Source organism: Marmota flaviventris, chromosome 10, assembly GCF_047511675.1.
Source record: "Marmota flaviventris isolate mMarFla1 chromosome 10, mMarFla1.hap1, whole genome shotgun sequence".
NCBI classification, from domain to species: domain Eukaryota; kingdom Metazoa; phylum Chordata; class Mammalia; order Rodentia; family Sciuridae; genus Marmota; species Marmota flaviventris.
Genome location: NC_092507.1, coordinates 11,959,245 through 11,975,233, shown reverse-complemented (window position 1 = coordinate 11,975,233; position 15,989 = coordinate 11,959,245). Strand labels below are relative to the sequence as shown.

The 15,989-nt window shown below is 55.0% G+C and overlaps 2 protein-coding genes across 4 annotated transcripts in view; one reads left to right on the top strand and one right to left on the bottom strand.

Annotated features, from left to right (window-relative positions):
• The window catches only part of Zbtb17 (zinc finger and BTB domain containing 17), a 28,961-nt gene extending 26,800 nt beyond the window's left edge, over positions 1 to 2,161 (top strand). Inside the window, exons 9-15 of the mRNA XM_027951958.2 lie at positions 139 to 226; positions 316 to 432; positions 522 to 642; positions 838 to 968; positions 1,291 to 1,500; positions 1,607 to 1,696; positions 1,775 to 2,161. Coding sequence (XP_027807759.2) covers positions 139 to 226; positions 316 to 432; positions 522 to 642; positions 838 to 968; positions 1,291 to 1,500; positions 1,607 to 1,696; positions 1,775 to 2,058 — 1,041 coding nt within the window. The 3' untranslated portion in view covers positions 2,059 to 2,161. The remainder of the gene's footprint in view (positions 1 to 138; positions 227 to 315; positions 433 to 521; positions 643 to 837; positions 969 to 1,290; positions 1,501 to 1,606; positions 1,697 to 1,774) is intronic.
• Positions 2,162 to 3,555: 1,394 nt separating this feature from the next.
• Spen (spen family transcriptional repressor) overlaps positions 3,556 to 15,989 on the bottom strand; it is an 81,162-nt gene continuing 68,728 nt past the window's right edge. For all 3 annotated transcript variants that reach the window (XM_071617386.1, XM_027951957.2, XM_071617387.1), the window contains 5 exons: positions 6,742 to 14,854; positions 5,814 to 6,323; positions 5,474 to 5,668; positions 5,084 to 5,242; positions 3,556 to 4,698 (listed from right to left, as the gene is read on the bottom strand). In XM_071617386.1, coding sequence (XP_071473487.1) covers positions 4,567 to 4,698; positions 5,084 to 5,242; positions 5,474 to 5,668; positions 5,814 to 6,323; positions 6,742 to 14,854 — 9,109 coding nt within the window. In that variant the 3' untranslated portion in view covers positions 3,556 to 4,566. The remainder of the gene's footprint in view (positions 4,699 to 5,083; positions 5,243 to 5,473; positions 5,669 to 5,813; positions 6,324 to 6,741; positions 14,855 to 15,989) is intronic.

Sequence of the window (15,989 nt, the reverse complement as noted above, 5' to 3'; positions counted from 1 at the left end):
ATCTGGCTTGAGAAGACAGGGAGCCACTCCAGCCTGCTGAGAGACCTGAGTTTTAGTGGTTCCCTATGGGAGGGGAAGGGGAGGGGATCAGAGGCCAAGTGCGTGGGGTGGCCCTTCTGACCCCCTCCCTGGGTACAGGTGGGGAACCTGAAGGCCCACCTGAAGATCCATATCGCGGACGGGCCTCTCAAGTGTCGGGAGTGTGGGAAGCAGTTCACCACCTCAGGTAGGCCCAGGGCTGCCCTGGCTGCCCTCACAGCCCTGCTCCTTGGCCCCCCGGGCCCCATGCCAGGCCTGCCATGGGTCTCACCACAGGGAACCTCAAGCGGCACCTTCGGATCCACAGCGGGGAGAAGCCCTATGTGTGCGTCCACTGCCAGCGACAGTTCGCTGACCCCGGTGCTCTGCAACGGCATGTCCGCATCCACACCGGTGGGTGAGCAGCCCCTGTGCTGTGGGGGCCGGGGTGGCGCGCACAGGGAGAGGTGGGTGCTGATGCCTTCCCCTGCCTCTGTCCTCAGGCGAGAAGCCTTGTCAGTGCGTAATGTGCGGCAAGGCCTTCACCCAGGCCAGCTCCCTCATCGCCCACGTGCGCCAGCACACTGGGGAGAAGCCCTACGTCTGTGAGCGCTGCGGCAAGAGGTGCCCCTCTCCCCCATGCCAGGGCGCTGCCCACAGTGAGGGGGTTCTGTTGGGAACTGGGCAGAGTGCCACCCCAGCCCCAGGCTTTGCTCCCAAGGTCCTGTCTGATCCATATGTGGCCAGAGGCCTCTCAGTCTGGCTCCCCAGCTCCTGGCTTGAGCAGATCAATCTAAGCCCCTCCCCTTGGCCCTACAGATTTGTCCAGTCCAGCCAGTTGGCCAATCACATCCGGCACCACGACAATATCCGCCCACACAAGTGCAGTGTGTGCAGCAAGGCTTTTGTCAACGTGGGGGACCTGTCCAAGCACATCATCATCCATACTGGTGAGCATGTGCCCACCCACCTACACATCTCCCTGCTCAGCCCCGACTTGCAGGTGGGATAGGTGAGAAGGGGGGACCCCCGGATCCCAGCCTTGGTTGCCGGCTCTTGCTGCCGGTGGCCCTGGAGGCAGTTTAGTTGAAGTGTGGACCCCTTAGAGCTTCCAGTGGGCCAGTTGCTACTGGAGGAGGCTGTCAGCTTGGTGGCCACCCCAGAGCTTCCTGCTGGACAAGACAGGGCTGCAGGGGAAGCCGAAGCCTGGACCCCCCCCCCCCGCCCCCGCTGCCCTCCACGACGGCAGGAGCGAACCTTGCCTTCCCCCAGGAGAGAAGCCTTACCTGTGTGACAAGTGTGGCCGCGGCTTCAACCGGGTGGACAACCTGCGCTCCCACGTCAAGACTGTGCACCAGGGCAAGGCTGGCATCAAAATCCTGGAGCCAGAGGAGGGTGGCGAGGTCAGCGTGGTCACTGTGGATGACATGGTCACGCTGGCCACTGAGGCACTGGCAGCAACGGCCGTCACTCAGCTCACAGGTGTGGGCCGTGGGCAGCAGAGGGTAGTCACCTGTAGCTTGCCTCGGGTGGCAGCAGCGGGCACGTCTCTGGCCTTTGCCTCAGGGCCTGCCCATTCTGTCCACAGTGGTACCAGTGGGGGCTGCGGTGACAGCTGATGAGACGGAGGTACTTAAAGCCGAGATCAGCAAGGCCGTGAAGCAAGTGCAGGAGGAAGGTGAGGGGGCCGCCCAGGGTGTGAGCCCCGGGGAACCAAGGTCCCTGCCCACCCTGACTGCCGCCCCCACCTCCACAGACCCCAACACCCACATCCTCTACGCCTGTGACTCCTGCGGGGACAAGTTCCTGGATGCCAACAGCCTGGCTCAGCATGTTCGGATCCACACCGCCCAGGCACTGGTCATGTTCCAGACTGACGCGGACTTCTACCAGCAGTACGGGCCGGGCAGCACGTGGCCAGCCGGGCAGGTGCTGCAGGCCGGGGAGCTGGTCTTCCGCCCTCGGGACGGGACTGAAGGCCAGCCTGCAATGGCAGAGACCCCACCCACAGCTTCTGAATGCCCACCGCCTGCTCAGTGAGCAGGCAGCCCTTCTCTTGACTGTTTATTTAAGGATGGATGGCACCCTGGAACTGGAAAGGGCGGCCCATTCCCTAGAGAGAATAAATTTGATTATTTTCTAATGCTGCCTGTAGGTCCCTGTTGGGGTGGGCCGGTGCTGGCAGCTGTGGCTGATGCCACAAGAAGGCTGTGCCACAAGAAGGCTGCACGATCCAGGGACCAGCTCTCTTCAAAGAGCCCTGCTGCTCCTCCTGTGGAGCATAGCCAGGATCCGTCCATGCCCAAGCCAACTGCCTTGTCCACAGTGGGTGGAGCAGCACACAGGGCCGTGACCCCAGCAAGCACCACTATGGCCTTGCTCCCCTCGCCCAGGGGTTCAGCTGGGGAAGGGGCCAGTGGGAAGGACCACAACTGCTCACAGAGACCCAGGCGACCAAGAGCCCAGTCTATGGTCTCAATGGCTTTGCCTCCTGTGACCACGTCTGTTGGGCCTGCCCTTGGGTTCTCTCAGCCAGGCAGACGGAAGAGCCCTTCCTCCCAGGACCACGGCCCCTGCCTCCAGACCCCAATACCCACATCCTCCGCGCCTGGTTTTCCCCTGTGTCAAAGTCTGAAGTGCCTTCCGCATTACCTGGGAACCATTTGGGGCCTTGACGTTTCAGTGGTGTCTGCACCACAACCTTGGAAAATTTGTTCAAGTTCAGTGTCCATGACAGGCAGCAAGGGGCAGAAGAACATGCTGGGCTCTGTGCTTGCTTCACAGTATTCGTGCCAGAGCTGGGAGGCCAGTGTCATCCTGTGGGAACAGTTTACCTGCCTGAATCAGGGAAGCCTCCACCTGGAGGGACAAAGGAGCAGGGGAGCAATGCTAGCAGGGCTGCCCATCCTTCCTGGTGACAGGGAGGCCCCTCTCCTGGGGTCACCCACAGCCACAACCAACCCTCCTGTCTTGCACAAGCCCACAGGCCTGTTTGTAGTCCTGTTGTGACAGTGAGAAGACACCCAAGTCTGTAGTCCCCATATCCCTGTTCTTACCTTCTGATCCAACCCCACGGTGGTGGGGGGGGCAACGGCCAGGTGGCCCGCCATTCCCCCCCCCAAGCAGGCACAAGGTTAAGGGAGTCCCAGAGAGCAGCACTAGAGCAGCACTAGGTCAGCTCGGCCCCATCCCACCAAACAGAAGGGACGAGGCGAAGCGGATGGAGTTAGTCTGTAAGGGTCGTTTCACTCGTGTCAGCAGCTAAAGCGTCTCCGGCACTGCCCAGGAGTGACTCGGAACCCTGAAGCTTCACAAATTTCACAGCACTGGAAAATGTTGACAGCCCAGCACTGGTGACAAAAATCACTCTTGTACCAGATAAAATGCTCGCTGGGGAGCATTAAGTGGTAAAAGAAAGGAAAGAGGCCCTGCAGACTTGGGGGTGGGCAAAAACAAAGCCAGGGCAAGGGCAAGCTGTTCCCATAGCCAAGGACCCTTGGTTCTCCCACCCCAGTGACAATCACATCCACACTTGAGGTGTTTTGTATTTTTTAATAAAGTTTGTAATCCAATGGACACACAAAACAAAACTGCGCTGAGAAAAACAGTTTCATAAATTAATAAGTGTTAGGAAGTTGGGGAGAGGCCCGGGTCACAGGAGGAGGGGACTGGCCAGTCTTTGTACAGGTGCTGTGTGACACTTCCACGTTGCAGGAGCGGGGCCCGTGCTGTACTGAAGCGCACTTATACAAATGAGTGACGATACAAAGTCTGAGTATGAAAATAAGATTTTCTCTGAAAACACATTTTTGGCACAGATTAAAAAAAATGTATGTCGGGGAATTTTGATTTTTTAAAGTCAGTATTATATATATTTATATATATTATATATTTATATATACACACATCCGAGTTCTGCATATCCCACCAAGGAAGAAAATCCTTCTGTTTGCTCTTGTTCGACTGTGAACCGTACACCCCGGTGAGTCAAAGGTGGTGGCAGCAGGAGAATTAAGAAAGGCGACACGTCCGATGAGCTGGGGAAGGGAGGTGGTGGGGCAAAAAAACCCAGTGAAATGTTCCTTGACCCCAAGGTTTCAGCAGAAGTTCTGAGTCCTGCAGGAGAGTCCGCGATGTGTGTTCACACACCACACGTCCACAGCCTGTCTCACTGTGCAGAAGTCCAAGTCACTAATTTAGTGCAAAGGCAGTTCTGTTTTCTTGTTTCTTAAAAACAAAACAAAACAAAAAGGAATTCTACTGCCCTGTTCCTTTTCTCTGAAAAAAAAAAAAAGGAGAGAAACAGCCCCAAGGTGTCTGCAAGTCTGTCGGTCGGTGGTCTGTCCTGGACAAAAGCGTCCTGTAAACATACAAGGTAGCAGCACCACCGCCCAGAGGTCTGTCCCACGGAGCTGGGCAGGCGCCCGGGCACGGGAGGATGGCGTCTGTCCCTCTGCAGCTTCTCCTCCGCCTGGTTGAGTTGTCTGGTGTTCATTTTTTGCAGCAGAGCCTTGGGAAAATGCCCTGAGGTGATGACCATTCCATGGCTCACACAGAGGCAATGACAATCATGAGGTGGGGAGAGATGTTGGAGATGCTGGCAAGGAGGTCAGGGGCCAGGCGGGACAGGTGGCTCTCGGAGAACTCGCAGGGTGGGAAGATCTGTAGCACATAGGCGGGCTGGAGAAGGGGCGAGAGAGAAAGTGGGACCTTCTGCCTTCATGTCGCCCTCCCCACTACGCTCCCAGCAGGCCCTGGAGAGGCCAGATGCAGAGGCAGCCTAGGTCAGCTTCCCAGCCACAGCCAGATGAAAGCAGCACCAGGAAGCTCTTGCCCCCCGCCTCTGGTCTCTGCCCAGCTGGAGGAAATCCTCTCATCTGCTCCCCTGGCTCTTCTCTTGAGGACAGCAACACACTGCTTGTCGCCTCTACCCAAAAATGCCTTACTGCCCAGCAGCGCCCTCTAGCTGGCACTGGTGATCCACGCCAGCACACTGGCCAGCCCCCCTGTTCTAGACTGGCCCCACTGGCACACACTCGTGGGGCGGGCAGGAGCATAGACTGACCTGATTGGAGCCAGGATTGGGGACGTTGATGATCCCAGCTGCCTGCTTGGCCTGTAGGTAAGTGATGAAAGCAGCCTTAAGGGACTCGGTCTGGCTCACCACATCCTCTTGGTCACGACCACAGGGCAGAGCCAGCAGCAGACAGTAATCAGTCTCCACCTGGGGCAGAGAGGCCAGTGGTCAGGGGCCTTAGTCAAGTGTAGCCTTGTCCAACCCACGGTGTTAAGCCCACAGGAATCCCTGCCTTCGAGACGGCCTGAAGTTCACCCTGGTATTTGTTCAAAGAAAGAAAGCCCTGCTGCTCTGTTCTGGGTCGAGGTGTTTTACTCCAGGGCCATCAGTGCTTTCCTGCCTGGGGCAGGGGCAGGGGCAGGGGCTCTCCAGTCTTACCGTCATTCTTCGGGCAACCCCCTCCAGCTGCGAGGCTTCTAGCCGCATTCTCTGGGCGATCCTCAGAGGGGGGCCTCCTTCAGAGAGGGGGAGGGACCGGTGGGCCAGGACGTTGTTGCCAGAGACGAAGTGGAGCTGCACGGCAGCCGTGTCGTTCTTGAGGGCCAGCAGGCCTTGCCACACGATGGGATACTTCTGCTCACAGGGGACAGAGCAGAAGCGCACTCAGGGCCAAAGGCCAGCCATGCCGGCCACAGCCCTAGCTGATCTGTCATGGGGAACCTCAGGACATTAGCACAGCACAGAGTCTGGGAAAGAGAGGGCAGGGCCCCGTGCTTACCTTCAGAAGCTGGACCATATCCACAGGCCTCTGGGAAGTCAAGTGTGGAGAGGAATCTTGCTTGGATGCTGGCTGGGCTTCAGTGTGCGGCAGAGGAAGCCCTGGTGGGGTGCTGGGGCCTGAGGTTGTAGGAACAAACAACGGCTGCTTTGGGGCAGCCTGAGAGGGAAGAGGGGCTGGGAGATCAGGCTTCATGGAGACAGACACAGGGGACGGGTAGGACGTCTGGCTGGCTTCCACCTGTGCCCTCTGAACCTGGGCATGGGGCTCAGGTGGCCTGCTGGCAGGGACAGTTTGGAGGCGAGGCTGCTCAAGTCCTCCTGTCTGGGTCCCCTTTGCCTCTTGGGAGACCTGAGGCATCTTGCTAGTTGGTGGCTGGCCAGGCTGGCTGAGCGGGGAGGGCTGGCATGGTGGCACAGGAGGGGCAGGCTGCGAGGGCTGCACTGGCTGGGCAGGCTGCGTAGACTGTGCAGGCTGCGTGGACTGCAAGGCCTCACCTTCAGGAGGGCCCTAGAGTTGGAAGGAAGGCAGGGGACACAATCAGAGTCTGCTACACACATGTCACTGAACCCAACAAAAGATCCAAGGGACAACAGGAAAAAGTCCAGTTGTGGGGCAACTCCATACAGTTCAGGGCACACAGCAGCGTTAACCAGCCACAGCTCTTGGGGACCCTGGTAAGGTGAAGTCACCGTGACCTCCCTCCCCACCAACCATTCCCACAGAACTCTTTCCCCACATCTAGAGTTTTCCAATGTGATCTGACTTTGTCACCCCCAGGCTTAGGAAGTCCCCTTTCAGCCCAAGCTTGCCTGTACCTTGACAGTGGCTTGGCCCAAAGGCTGAATTCCTAACCCACCTGCACTTCAAAGCCACAGAGTTCCCCAAGTGCATGGCCAAGAGATGAGGAGGCACCCAGCACCCTCACCTGGGCGGGAGTCTTGGTCCGGGTCGGGAGCCCAATTGAGGAAGCAGCAGGAAACTGAGTGTGTGTGAGCTGGGCTGGAGCGTGGTAGGTCCGGATGTCCCCGTATCTGTACTCCTGGAACAACTCTCCACTGGAGTGCACAATCTGCACCCCGTGGGTCACCACCACGGGTGGGGTCAGAGGCAGCCCTTGGAGTTGGTTGCTGGGGGTGACTGTGAGGATGCGGGCCTCGCTGTGAGGGGCAGGGGCGGGGGCAGGTGTGGTCTTGGCATCTGGGGTCTTGGCAGTCTCTTTCCCCGGTTGCTGAGGGGCCTTGCTGGCTGGTGGCACCTTCACGACCCCCTCTGCAGGTCTGGGTTGCTCGCTGACGGCTGTCACGTGTGGGTGCACCATGATCCTCACGTCGCGGGGCACCGTGTACGGGTGCAGCCGGTACTCGGACTGCATGACCAGCACCTCTGACTGCACAGGGGCCGCGGCTCGAGCCACAGGGAGGTGGTAGTGCACCTCCTCCTCAGGAGGGTGCTGGGGGGCCAGGGCAGGCACCCCGGCCGTGGCTGGCTGCGGAGTGCCGGCACGCTGCGGGGCCCTTACTTCTATCTGTTGGGGCTGCAGCGGGGCCCGAGGAGAGTGCAGTGTCTCTGGCCGGATGCTATAGGTGATGCTCGGCAGCGTGGGTGTGTTCATTCTCACCTCCCCCTGGGACAAGTGTCCCAGGGACACAGTCTGGGTGATGCTGTGTGGTGGCATGATGACAGACTGCTCTGGATGTATGCTGGAGATGAACTGCGGCACTGGGATGCCTGCGGCCAGCATGACCGTGGCATTGGTTGAGAGCGCTGTGGAGGTGGTGCTGTTGGGGTGGCACGCCCTTGGGAAAGGGGACGGCGTGGGCCCGCTGGGTCGAGGAGAATGTGCATCTGGCTTTGTGGCTGCCAAGTGGGAGACAGTTCGATCTGTCGGGGTGCTGGGCCCTGAGGTGATGTGGTTCACTTCTGCAGGCAGTTTGCTAGGCAAAGCAGGAGGATGGTGGGGCGTCAGAGTGGACCCCAGATTAGCTGGCTGAAGGACCTTGGTCTCTATTTTGAGGGTGACGGGGTCGGCAAGTTTTTTATTAGTGGTGACTATGCTCGGGGTGAGGACCAGCTGGTTGTGAACCAGCACTGGGGGGGTGTTTATGCCCTGGGTGAGAACCTTCACTGTGCCACCCTGAGTGACAGGTGTGGACACAGAGAGGTGAATGGGCTCTGGCTTCTCCAGTGATGGACGGTCAGCCTTAACAGATGAAATCACAGGGGAGGCATTGTATGTCTGGGCCGTCAGGACCAGGGTGGAGTGGGTGGCCACGTTGGCAAAGCCTGAGGGAGCCTGAGGGCCTTTGGGTGCAGACTGTGATGGTGTAACAGAATCGGGTTTGACCTGGGACTTCGACACCGACTGCTGAAATTCAATGTCCATTGCACTGGCCGGGGGTATCTGACTAATCTTGGCGCTGATGCGCTGTGGGCCTTCAGTCTTCTGCCCTGAATAACTCAGGAGCACAACGCCTTCCGAGGTGTTCACACGCAGCCCGGCACCAGAGCCCGTGTCTGCCGGGCGGTCGTCAATCACAGACATGGACCCAGGGTGGAACCGACTGTTTTCATTACTGCTCGATCTCTGTTTGCACTTTGCTGATGGCGCAATCACCGCACCGGTCATGGTCGCTGCGCCTGTTGTAGCAGTTGCACCACCAGATGCAGCAGTCACCGTCCCCGCTGTGACAGTCACTGCCCCTGCAGTGGCATTCACAGCGCCTGTGGCTGCATTCACTGCACCTGTGGCAGTGTTCACGGTTCCCACGGTGGCGTTCACTGGAGTGGTGAGGACGTTCACTGGCGCCGTGAGGACGTTCACTGGCCCCTTCAGGACGTTCACAGGCCCCGCAGGGGTGCTCACCAGACCTTTGAGCGTGGCCACCGAGCCCTTCACAGGGCCTTTCAGGGCATTCACCGGGACCAGAGAGACATTCACCAGGCCGGTCAGAGCGCTCACCAGGCCGGTCAGCGTCTGAGGAGCGGGCTTGGCCAGCGTTATTTTTTGCGAATTCTCCAAATCAATGCTGACGGGCATCCGGCTAATGACCGACGTGATTTTAGGAGCAATGACTGGGGCCACCTTTTCCTTGTCGGTGGCTACGGGAGCCTCCAAGGCTTGTGTGTCAGAGGTGTTTGTCACCGGGGCCGCAGGCTTCTCTTCTAAAGGAGGCTTTTCAGGTTCAGCTGGAGGTGGTGGTGCCTCGTGAAGGCAGGGAGCAGCACTCACAGGCTCTGCAATGGCCGTGGTGACACTTGTGGAAGTGACGCCTGTGGCGGACACGTATTTGGGGTCCATGAGGATCTTCCTCAGCGTACTAGAACTGGTGTCCACGTCAGAGGCCTTTGTGTCTGGGGGAAGAGCCGGAGACGGCGTGGACTGAGTCCGAGGCTCCTCCTGCCTTGTGATCCATTCTGTCACCTTAGCAGGCGGACTCTGGTTTGGAAAGGCCCCAGAGGTGACAAGAGGTGGTGGAAGCTTTGCTACAGTCACAGAGGGAATTGTGGGCGGGGGTATGCTCGAGTCGCTGGGCGGGGTCACTGGGTCACTTTCAATGATTGAATGTACCTTGAACCTGGCTTGTGCCTCCTCATCCACGGGTGCTGGCTGGGCAGGGGTCGGGAGGTCTGGGGGCGCGGGCGCTTTGGTTGGAGTCTTCTCCTCAATGCTGCTTTCCTGGGCCGGACTCTCGGGAGGTGGAGTCTTGCTTGGGTCGGAAGCACATGCCTGAGGAGTGGGGGACTGAGGCTTTTCACTCTGCTTCTCCTCCTGTGGGGGTTCTGGGGGGCGTTCGGGTGTCCCCTCATCCGCTGCAGGGCTCTTGCTTGGAGCGGGGGCCGGCTCGGGGGCAAGGGTTTCCGCAGCAGCACCTGCCTTCTTGTTTGCATTGCGTTTGCGGCGAGATCGAGTTGTCTTCTGGCGCCCTTTGTCCTTACGAGCGGGAGCAACTTCTGCTTCCTTTGACCCTTTGGCTTCCTGCTCCGGCTGGGAGGGCTCACTGCTGTTCCCTCTGACTTCCTTTGCATCTGCTGGGCTTGCCGAGGGGTCAGGGGCGCTGGCTGGTGGCCCTGAAGACTCTGTAGCGGCCTCTGTCTCCAGGATGCCAGACACGGCCTCATGGGTCTCGGGCTCCATGCTCTGCTCTGGGGGCTGCAGGTCTGCCTGAGATTCTGCAGGGTAAGGGGGAGGTGCAGGGAAGTTTTCTGGCTCCCCAGGAATGTCATTGATGATGGAGCCAATGGCTGCAGCCAGTTCGGTTTCGCTCGCCTGGTGCGCAGGTTTGTCCCTGTCTTCTGTGGCAGGGCCCTGGGATGCACCTGCGGCTGCCGCCTTGAAAGCACTGGCAGAGGTCTCGGTGAGCTTTGCGATATTCTCCACGGCCTGCTCGAGCTCCGTCTGCTTGGCTAGCTGCCTGGCTTCTGGGGCAGACACGTTTTCCTTCTCCGGTTCCTTGCTGGGTTCAACTGGATCATTTTTCAGCTGGGATGGGGGGCTACTATCGTTTTGGGGATTCTCACTTTTCTGGGGGGAGACTGCCACAATTCCGGCTTCCCTGTCCACGGCCTGCACTGTAGCCCCCTCGGCCACAGCAGGACTGACGGCCGTGTCCATGGCTTTCAAATGTGCAGATCTGTCCACTGCTGACCTAGAGTTCCGAGATCTTCCTCTCTTTGATTTGGAATTTTTCTCAGGGGCTGGTTTTTTCTCCACCACTTCAACTGGGGGAGCCTCAGGTACATTTCTGTCTGTGTTGCTTTCTTTTCGATCCCGTTTCTGTTCACTTCCTGCTTCTTCTTTATCAGCCTTGGCCTTGGTGTTATTTTCTTTCGAGTTCACCTGGGGACTTGCCTCGGTGGCAGCCTCGGCATCGGCTTTTGGCTCGCTCTTCCCCCTTTTCCCCTGGGGGCCGGCCGCTGCTCCTGACTTTTGTGACCTCGGGGACCTCCACCCCTCGGTGGGCCTGGGAGTCTCCGCGGGTTCCTTGGCCTCGTGCTCCTCGTCCTCCTCGGCTCGGCGGCGTGTCTTTGGAGGCCTTCCCCTGCGGGGCGTGGTGGGGACCACGGCGGCCTCCTGAAGCTCTCGCTCCAGGCGCTTCCTGGTCACTCGCGGTTGTTCAACAGGCTCTTTGGCTGGAGAGCGGCTGTCGTGGTCACCCATGGTGGCATAGACACTCCTGACGTTCCGACGCCTTGTGCGGCTCAGGGGCAAACTTGGCTCAGGGTGCTCGGGGTCCGCTGCAGAGTTTTTAGAAGCCGTCCTTGTGATCTTCTCCGCCTCCATCTTCAGTTCTAACAGCTTCTGTGCCTCTCCCCGAGGGGAGCCGGCCCGCTTGAGCTTCTCCCGGTCTATCCTCTCGCTCTTCCTTGTGACAGGCTTCTCCACCACACTGGCTGCCGCTGCCTGAGCAGGGGCCTTGGAGCGCTTGCTTTTGTTTGGCTTTTTATCTTTTGCAGCAACTGGAGGATCAGCCACTGCGCCTTCAGAAGCTTGAGGCTGAACCTCAGGAACAACTTCAGCATTTTGGTTCGTATTAGCCTCAACATTTGCTGCTGCGTCCGGCTTTTCTGCTTTTGGCTCGTGGGTGTCCTCAGGCTTCTGAGTCAGTTTGGACAGTGGCTGGGTACTGTCTGGTTCCGGATCCACATTATTCTCTACTTGGGAAAATGAAGCGCCAGGAGTCGGCGGCTTGGTATCCAGGTAAGGCAGCGGGGCTGCGGGTGGACCATCTTCGGCTGTGAGGGGCGCCACGGCGGCATCTTTACTGGTGTCAGCTCCAGGAGGCAAGTCTGCCTGCTCTGGTTGCTCCACAGGGACAGGAGCCACTTCAGCTTCGGGCTTTGCTTCTTCTGAGGGGGTGGCTGGCTCCACGCTCTTCTCTTCTGTCACTGAAGGCACCTCCACTGTTCTCTCACTGGTAGTCCTCTCTGGGGCTGATGATGCCGATTCTGGAGCTGCAGGCGTGACACCAGGGAGCCCTGCTGCACATGGAGTCTTCAGTTCTGGCTCTTTACTCTCAGAAGCAGATTCTGGGGTCTTGGGTTGATTCTCTGCATCTTCCTGTTTCTCAATCTCTTTGGGTTTTTGGTCTTTTTCTTTTTCTTTCTGTTGCATTCGTGTAAGCTCCACGAATTTGCTGTGGAACAGAACCACAGGCTCCTGCACCGAGTCACTGGTGCTGTTCGTGCCGTCAGATGCCTGCCTCCCGTATAACCTGCCAGAGATGAAGTCAGACTCTTCATCTTTCCTCTCTAGATGCTGCAGTCGCTTGGAATCTTGTTCAAAGATTGAGCTGTGTAAAAAACGAGAGGCAAATAATTCTTGCCTCTCCTGCTCCTCTTCTTTATGATCATCTTTTTTATCATCCATTTTCCCTTCTGAATCAGTCCTGATCTTCTTCTTTTTCAGGTACCAGGACGGAATAGGCCTTGGAGCAGAGTCAACCTTTTCTTTATCTTTGTTGTTTCGAAAGTTAGCAAATCGGGAGTCCCAATCCAGAAAGGACCAATTTTCTTCTCGGGATGAAGAGAGGGATTTAGCTCTTTCAAGCAAAGCTTTAGTGTCTGGTGTGATTGTCTTATCCAACGCAAAAGAATAGAATTTGTTCCTTTCTAAAGAACTAGAGAGTCTTTCATCTCGCTCACGTAGTTTGTCTTCTCTGTCCCTCAATAAAAAAGACAATCGGGAACCTTCATAGAGTGCTGAGGCTCTGGGGGAGTGGGATTTGTGTTCACCATCTTCATCAGAATCAGAAGGCACCTCGCCAGGTTCCAAATCTCGTACAGACCTCTTTCGCAGGCTGTCTCTCTTAATTATGCTATTTGGGAAGCTCACATCAAATCTGCTGGCATCTTGTTTCATTTGAGAGTCCCAACGGTTTAGTTCATCTTCAGAATTCAAGACAGATAGTTTTAGTTTGGCCATATCTGCCATCTGTTCTCTCCTGCTAGAATCATAAGGATTAAATTTTAAGGACTCCTCTCTCACTGTTATATTAGAGTAAGGGAGACTTTTTTCATCTACTTTAGGAGACCCTTTTCCTGACATTAGCCTAGGGGAGCCTAGGGGATCATCATCCTCATGGAAGGAACCATGGCGGACACTGGGAGAACAGCCTGTCCTTTCGGAATCCTCACTGATTTGGCGTGAACTCCTGTAATTCCGCTCTCTCTTGGTGCAAATATCAAAATCAACATGATCCATCCTTTTCTTTTTGCTGGGAGGAGAATCATCAGTGACATCCTGAGGAGGTTTGCCTACCTCATGAACAAGGCTGCGTCTTTCATATTCATCTACATCTTTCTTTGGACTGCCAAATTTCTCAGACTTGGCTATTTCCATTTCCATCTGCTGTTTTCTACGACTCTGCTCCATTTGTTTTCGGTAGCTCTGTGTGTGATCAATGTCAATGCCAATTTTTTCTTCAGGATTAACTGGATGTGGCTTTTCCTGGCCTGATCTCCGCTCAGGTGTTTCATCACGAAGACTGCAGTAGTTTTTCCTGACATCCTCTCGCTCTGGTCCTTGATCATCCAAGAGCTGCAGCTGTTTGAGCTGTGGTTTTGACGGGGTGGGCTTCTTTGACTGGATTTCTTGATTTTCCACAGATTCACCTACTGGTTCTCCCAGTCTTGTTTGTAGGTCTGAGCTGGGCCTTGAGCCAGACCCCACAGAAATACTGGCAAGCTCTTGACAGTCTTTGGGGCTGGGAACAGTATTAAGTCTGTCCAGCTTGATTTTTTTAGATTCTCTTTTAAGAATCTCTTTTCTCACAGGCTTTCTTTCAGTCTCCCCCTCCCTCATCAGAAGGATGTCTCTAGATGATACGTCAGACTGCTTTTTTAAAAGCACCCGAGCATCTTCCATCTCAGGACTGCTTTTCTTGACTTCTGGTTTTTGCCTTTCTGCTTTCAAACTGGAATCTGCAAAGCGCCTTTTCCTGGCTTCCAGCTTCTCTAGCTCCGCAGCACTCACGCCATCAGCAGTCTGCTCGGGCTTGAGGTGCTTCCGAGGTCTAGGCCTGCCTTCCTTATCTACCACCTCGGTGTGACTCAAAAGTACCTTTTCCTTTGGCACTTTCACTCTGGCAGGTTCCAGTTTAGACAGGTCGGATTTTGCAGGCTCCGTCTGAGAGGCCTGAAGTTTCTGGTCTAATGCAGAAGATTTGCCAGCCTCGTTATCCAGCCTGGACTTGGGCTTCTCCAAGGGAGTGTGGTCGATGACCTTGCCCTCCTTCTCTTTCACTCGAGTCAGGACCACGCAGGGCATGAGATCCAGGCGGTTCTTTGCTATCCCATCTTTGTCGGCCTTTTCTCTGCTCAGTTTATTGGAACTCCTTGGTTTTTCGGGGCTCTGTTCTCGCTCATTTTCTTGGTCTGTTTCTGAAGACTGAGAACTAGGGGAATGGACTTTTCCTTTTCGTTTCTGCTTGTCAGTTTTGTCCTTTTCCACTTTTTCCTTCCGTATTAAGCGCCTCTCTCTGTCCACTCTCTCAGGGTCAAAAGTCCGCTCTTTATCTGTCTTTTCATTTTTGGCATAGCGCTCCAGACGACACTTGTCCACTTTATCGTACCGTGGTGGGGAGAGGGAGCTGCAGCTGCCACTCCGGTCTGAGGACCGGCTGTAGAGTCTCCTCTCAGAATCACTGGGCAGCCTCTCTGCCTGTGAGGGAGACGCACCAGGGCTCTGAGGCCGTCGCAAGTGCACTGGACTCTGGCTCCGCTCTATGGGCCTCCTCTCATGGTCTCTGTCCCGCTCAGACTCAAATCTTTCGCGTTCTCTCTCCCGTTCCCTTTGCCTGTAACTGTATTCCCGAATATCCTGGTCATAAGGATCATTCCTGTAATCCCTGTATTCCCGAGGATCGTCATAATAGCGTGACTCATAGTAGTCCCCCTGGTATGTCTCCCATTCTGAGTAGAATTCTCTTCCTCGAGCTGGGTAATCCCGCCTGGAGTCCTCGGGATATGTGCCTGGAGTGCGAACACTCTCGTAGTATGTCCGATCTTGGTTATAGTCATAGGATCCCCTTCGTTCTTCTCTGCCGAAACACACAAAAAAGACGACATTAGTTCTTTTGTTCCACTTTTGCATTATACCACAGACATGAGATCAGGAAGTCCTGGTGCTAAACATCTCTGACATTATCTAATCACGTGTTGAATTGTGGTCGCTCTCCAACACAGCAGCCACTAGACACATGTACCTCTGAGCACTTAAAATTTTACTAAATTGAGAAGTGTAAAATATACACCAGATTTTGCACTTTCAAAATACACCGCAACGAAATGATAGATGTTTAAGGAAACTGAAACATTAATTACCCTGATTTCACCATGACATTGTTTACATATGCCAAATTATCACAATATACAACAAATATGTTCAATTGTGTCAACTTCTAAAAAACAAATTTTTTTTAAAAAAATAAGCCTCAAGAATTTATTTAAATTGATTATTGATTTAAAAACTATATATTAAATAAATTTAATTCCATCTTTCTTTTTCTTTTTTTGGTACTAGGGATTGAACCCAGTAAGATCACATTCCTAACTTGAACTCACATCAAAACTTTCGTCCTCTCAGGTAGAAAGGGCTTGCTCATCCTAAGCAGAAGCCATTAGCAGGAATGTGCTCAGCACGTACACTCTACTGCAATAACAATAGAGAATTTAAGTCCCCTAAAAGCACAGACTTTGTCTTCTTAGCCACAATTCCCTAGCTCTCATAGTAGTGCTTAGCACATTGAGGCACTAACATATTTGCTGAAAGAATGAACAAGAGAAAAATATGTCAAAACTGCTACTAATGTTCTAACCCCTTTGAATAGCAAATAAAAGATCCAACACTGAACAGGCACTGGAAGCATCACCAACATGTCATTATATACATTCATACTGAATTTTATTGGTTCACAGAGACTACTTTTTGATATCTCGTTGACATTTGATTTCACTAGATTCAAAATGACTACCCCACAGCAATCAGATTCTTTGCCTAAACACTGACTAGCCATCTTATAAATAAATGTTACCAGACACTCACTGCCATCATAAATACATATTCCAAGAAAGTATTGCTTTTCTATATGAAGGTGAACACATTATATGTGCTTTCTAATATTATAAAGAGAATAAGACATCCACCTAGAATGGACACTAGATGACTATCTGATC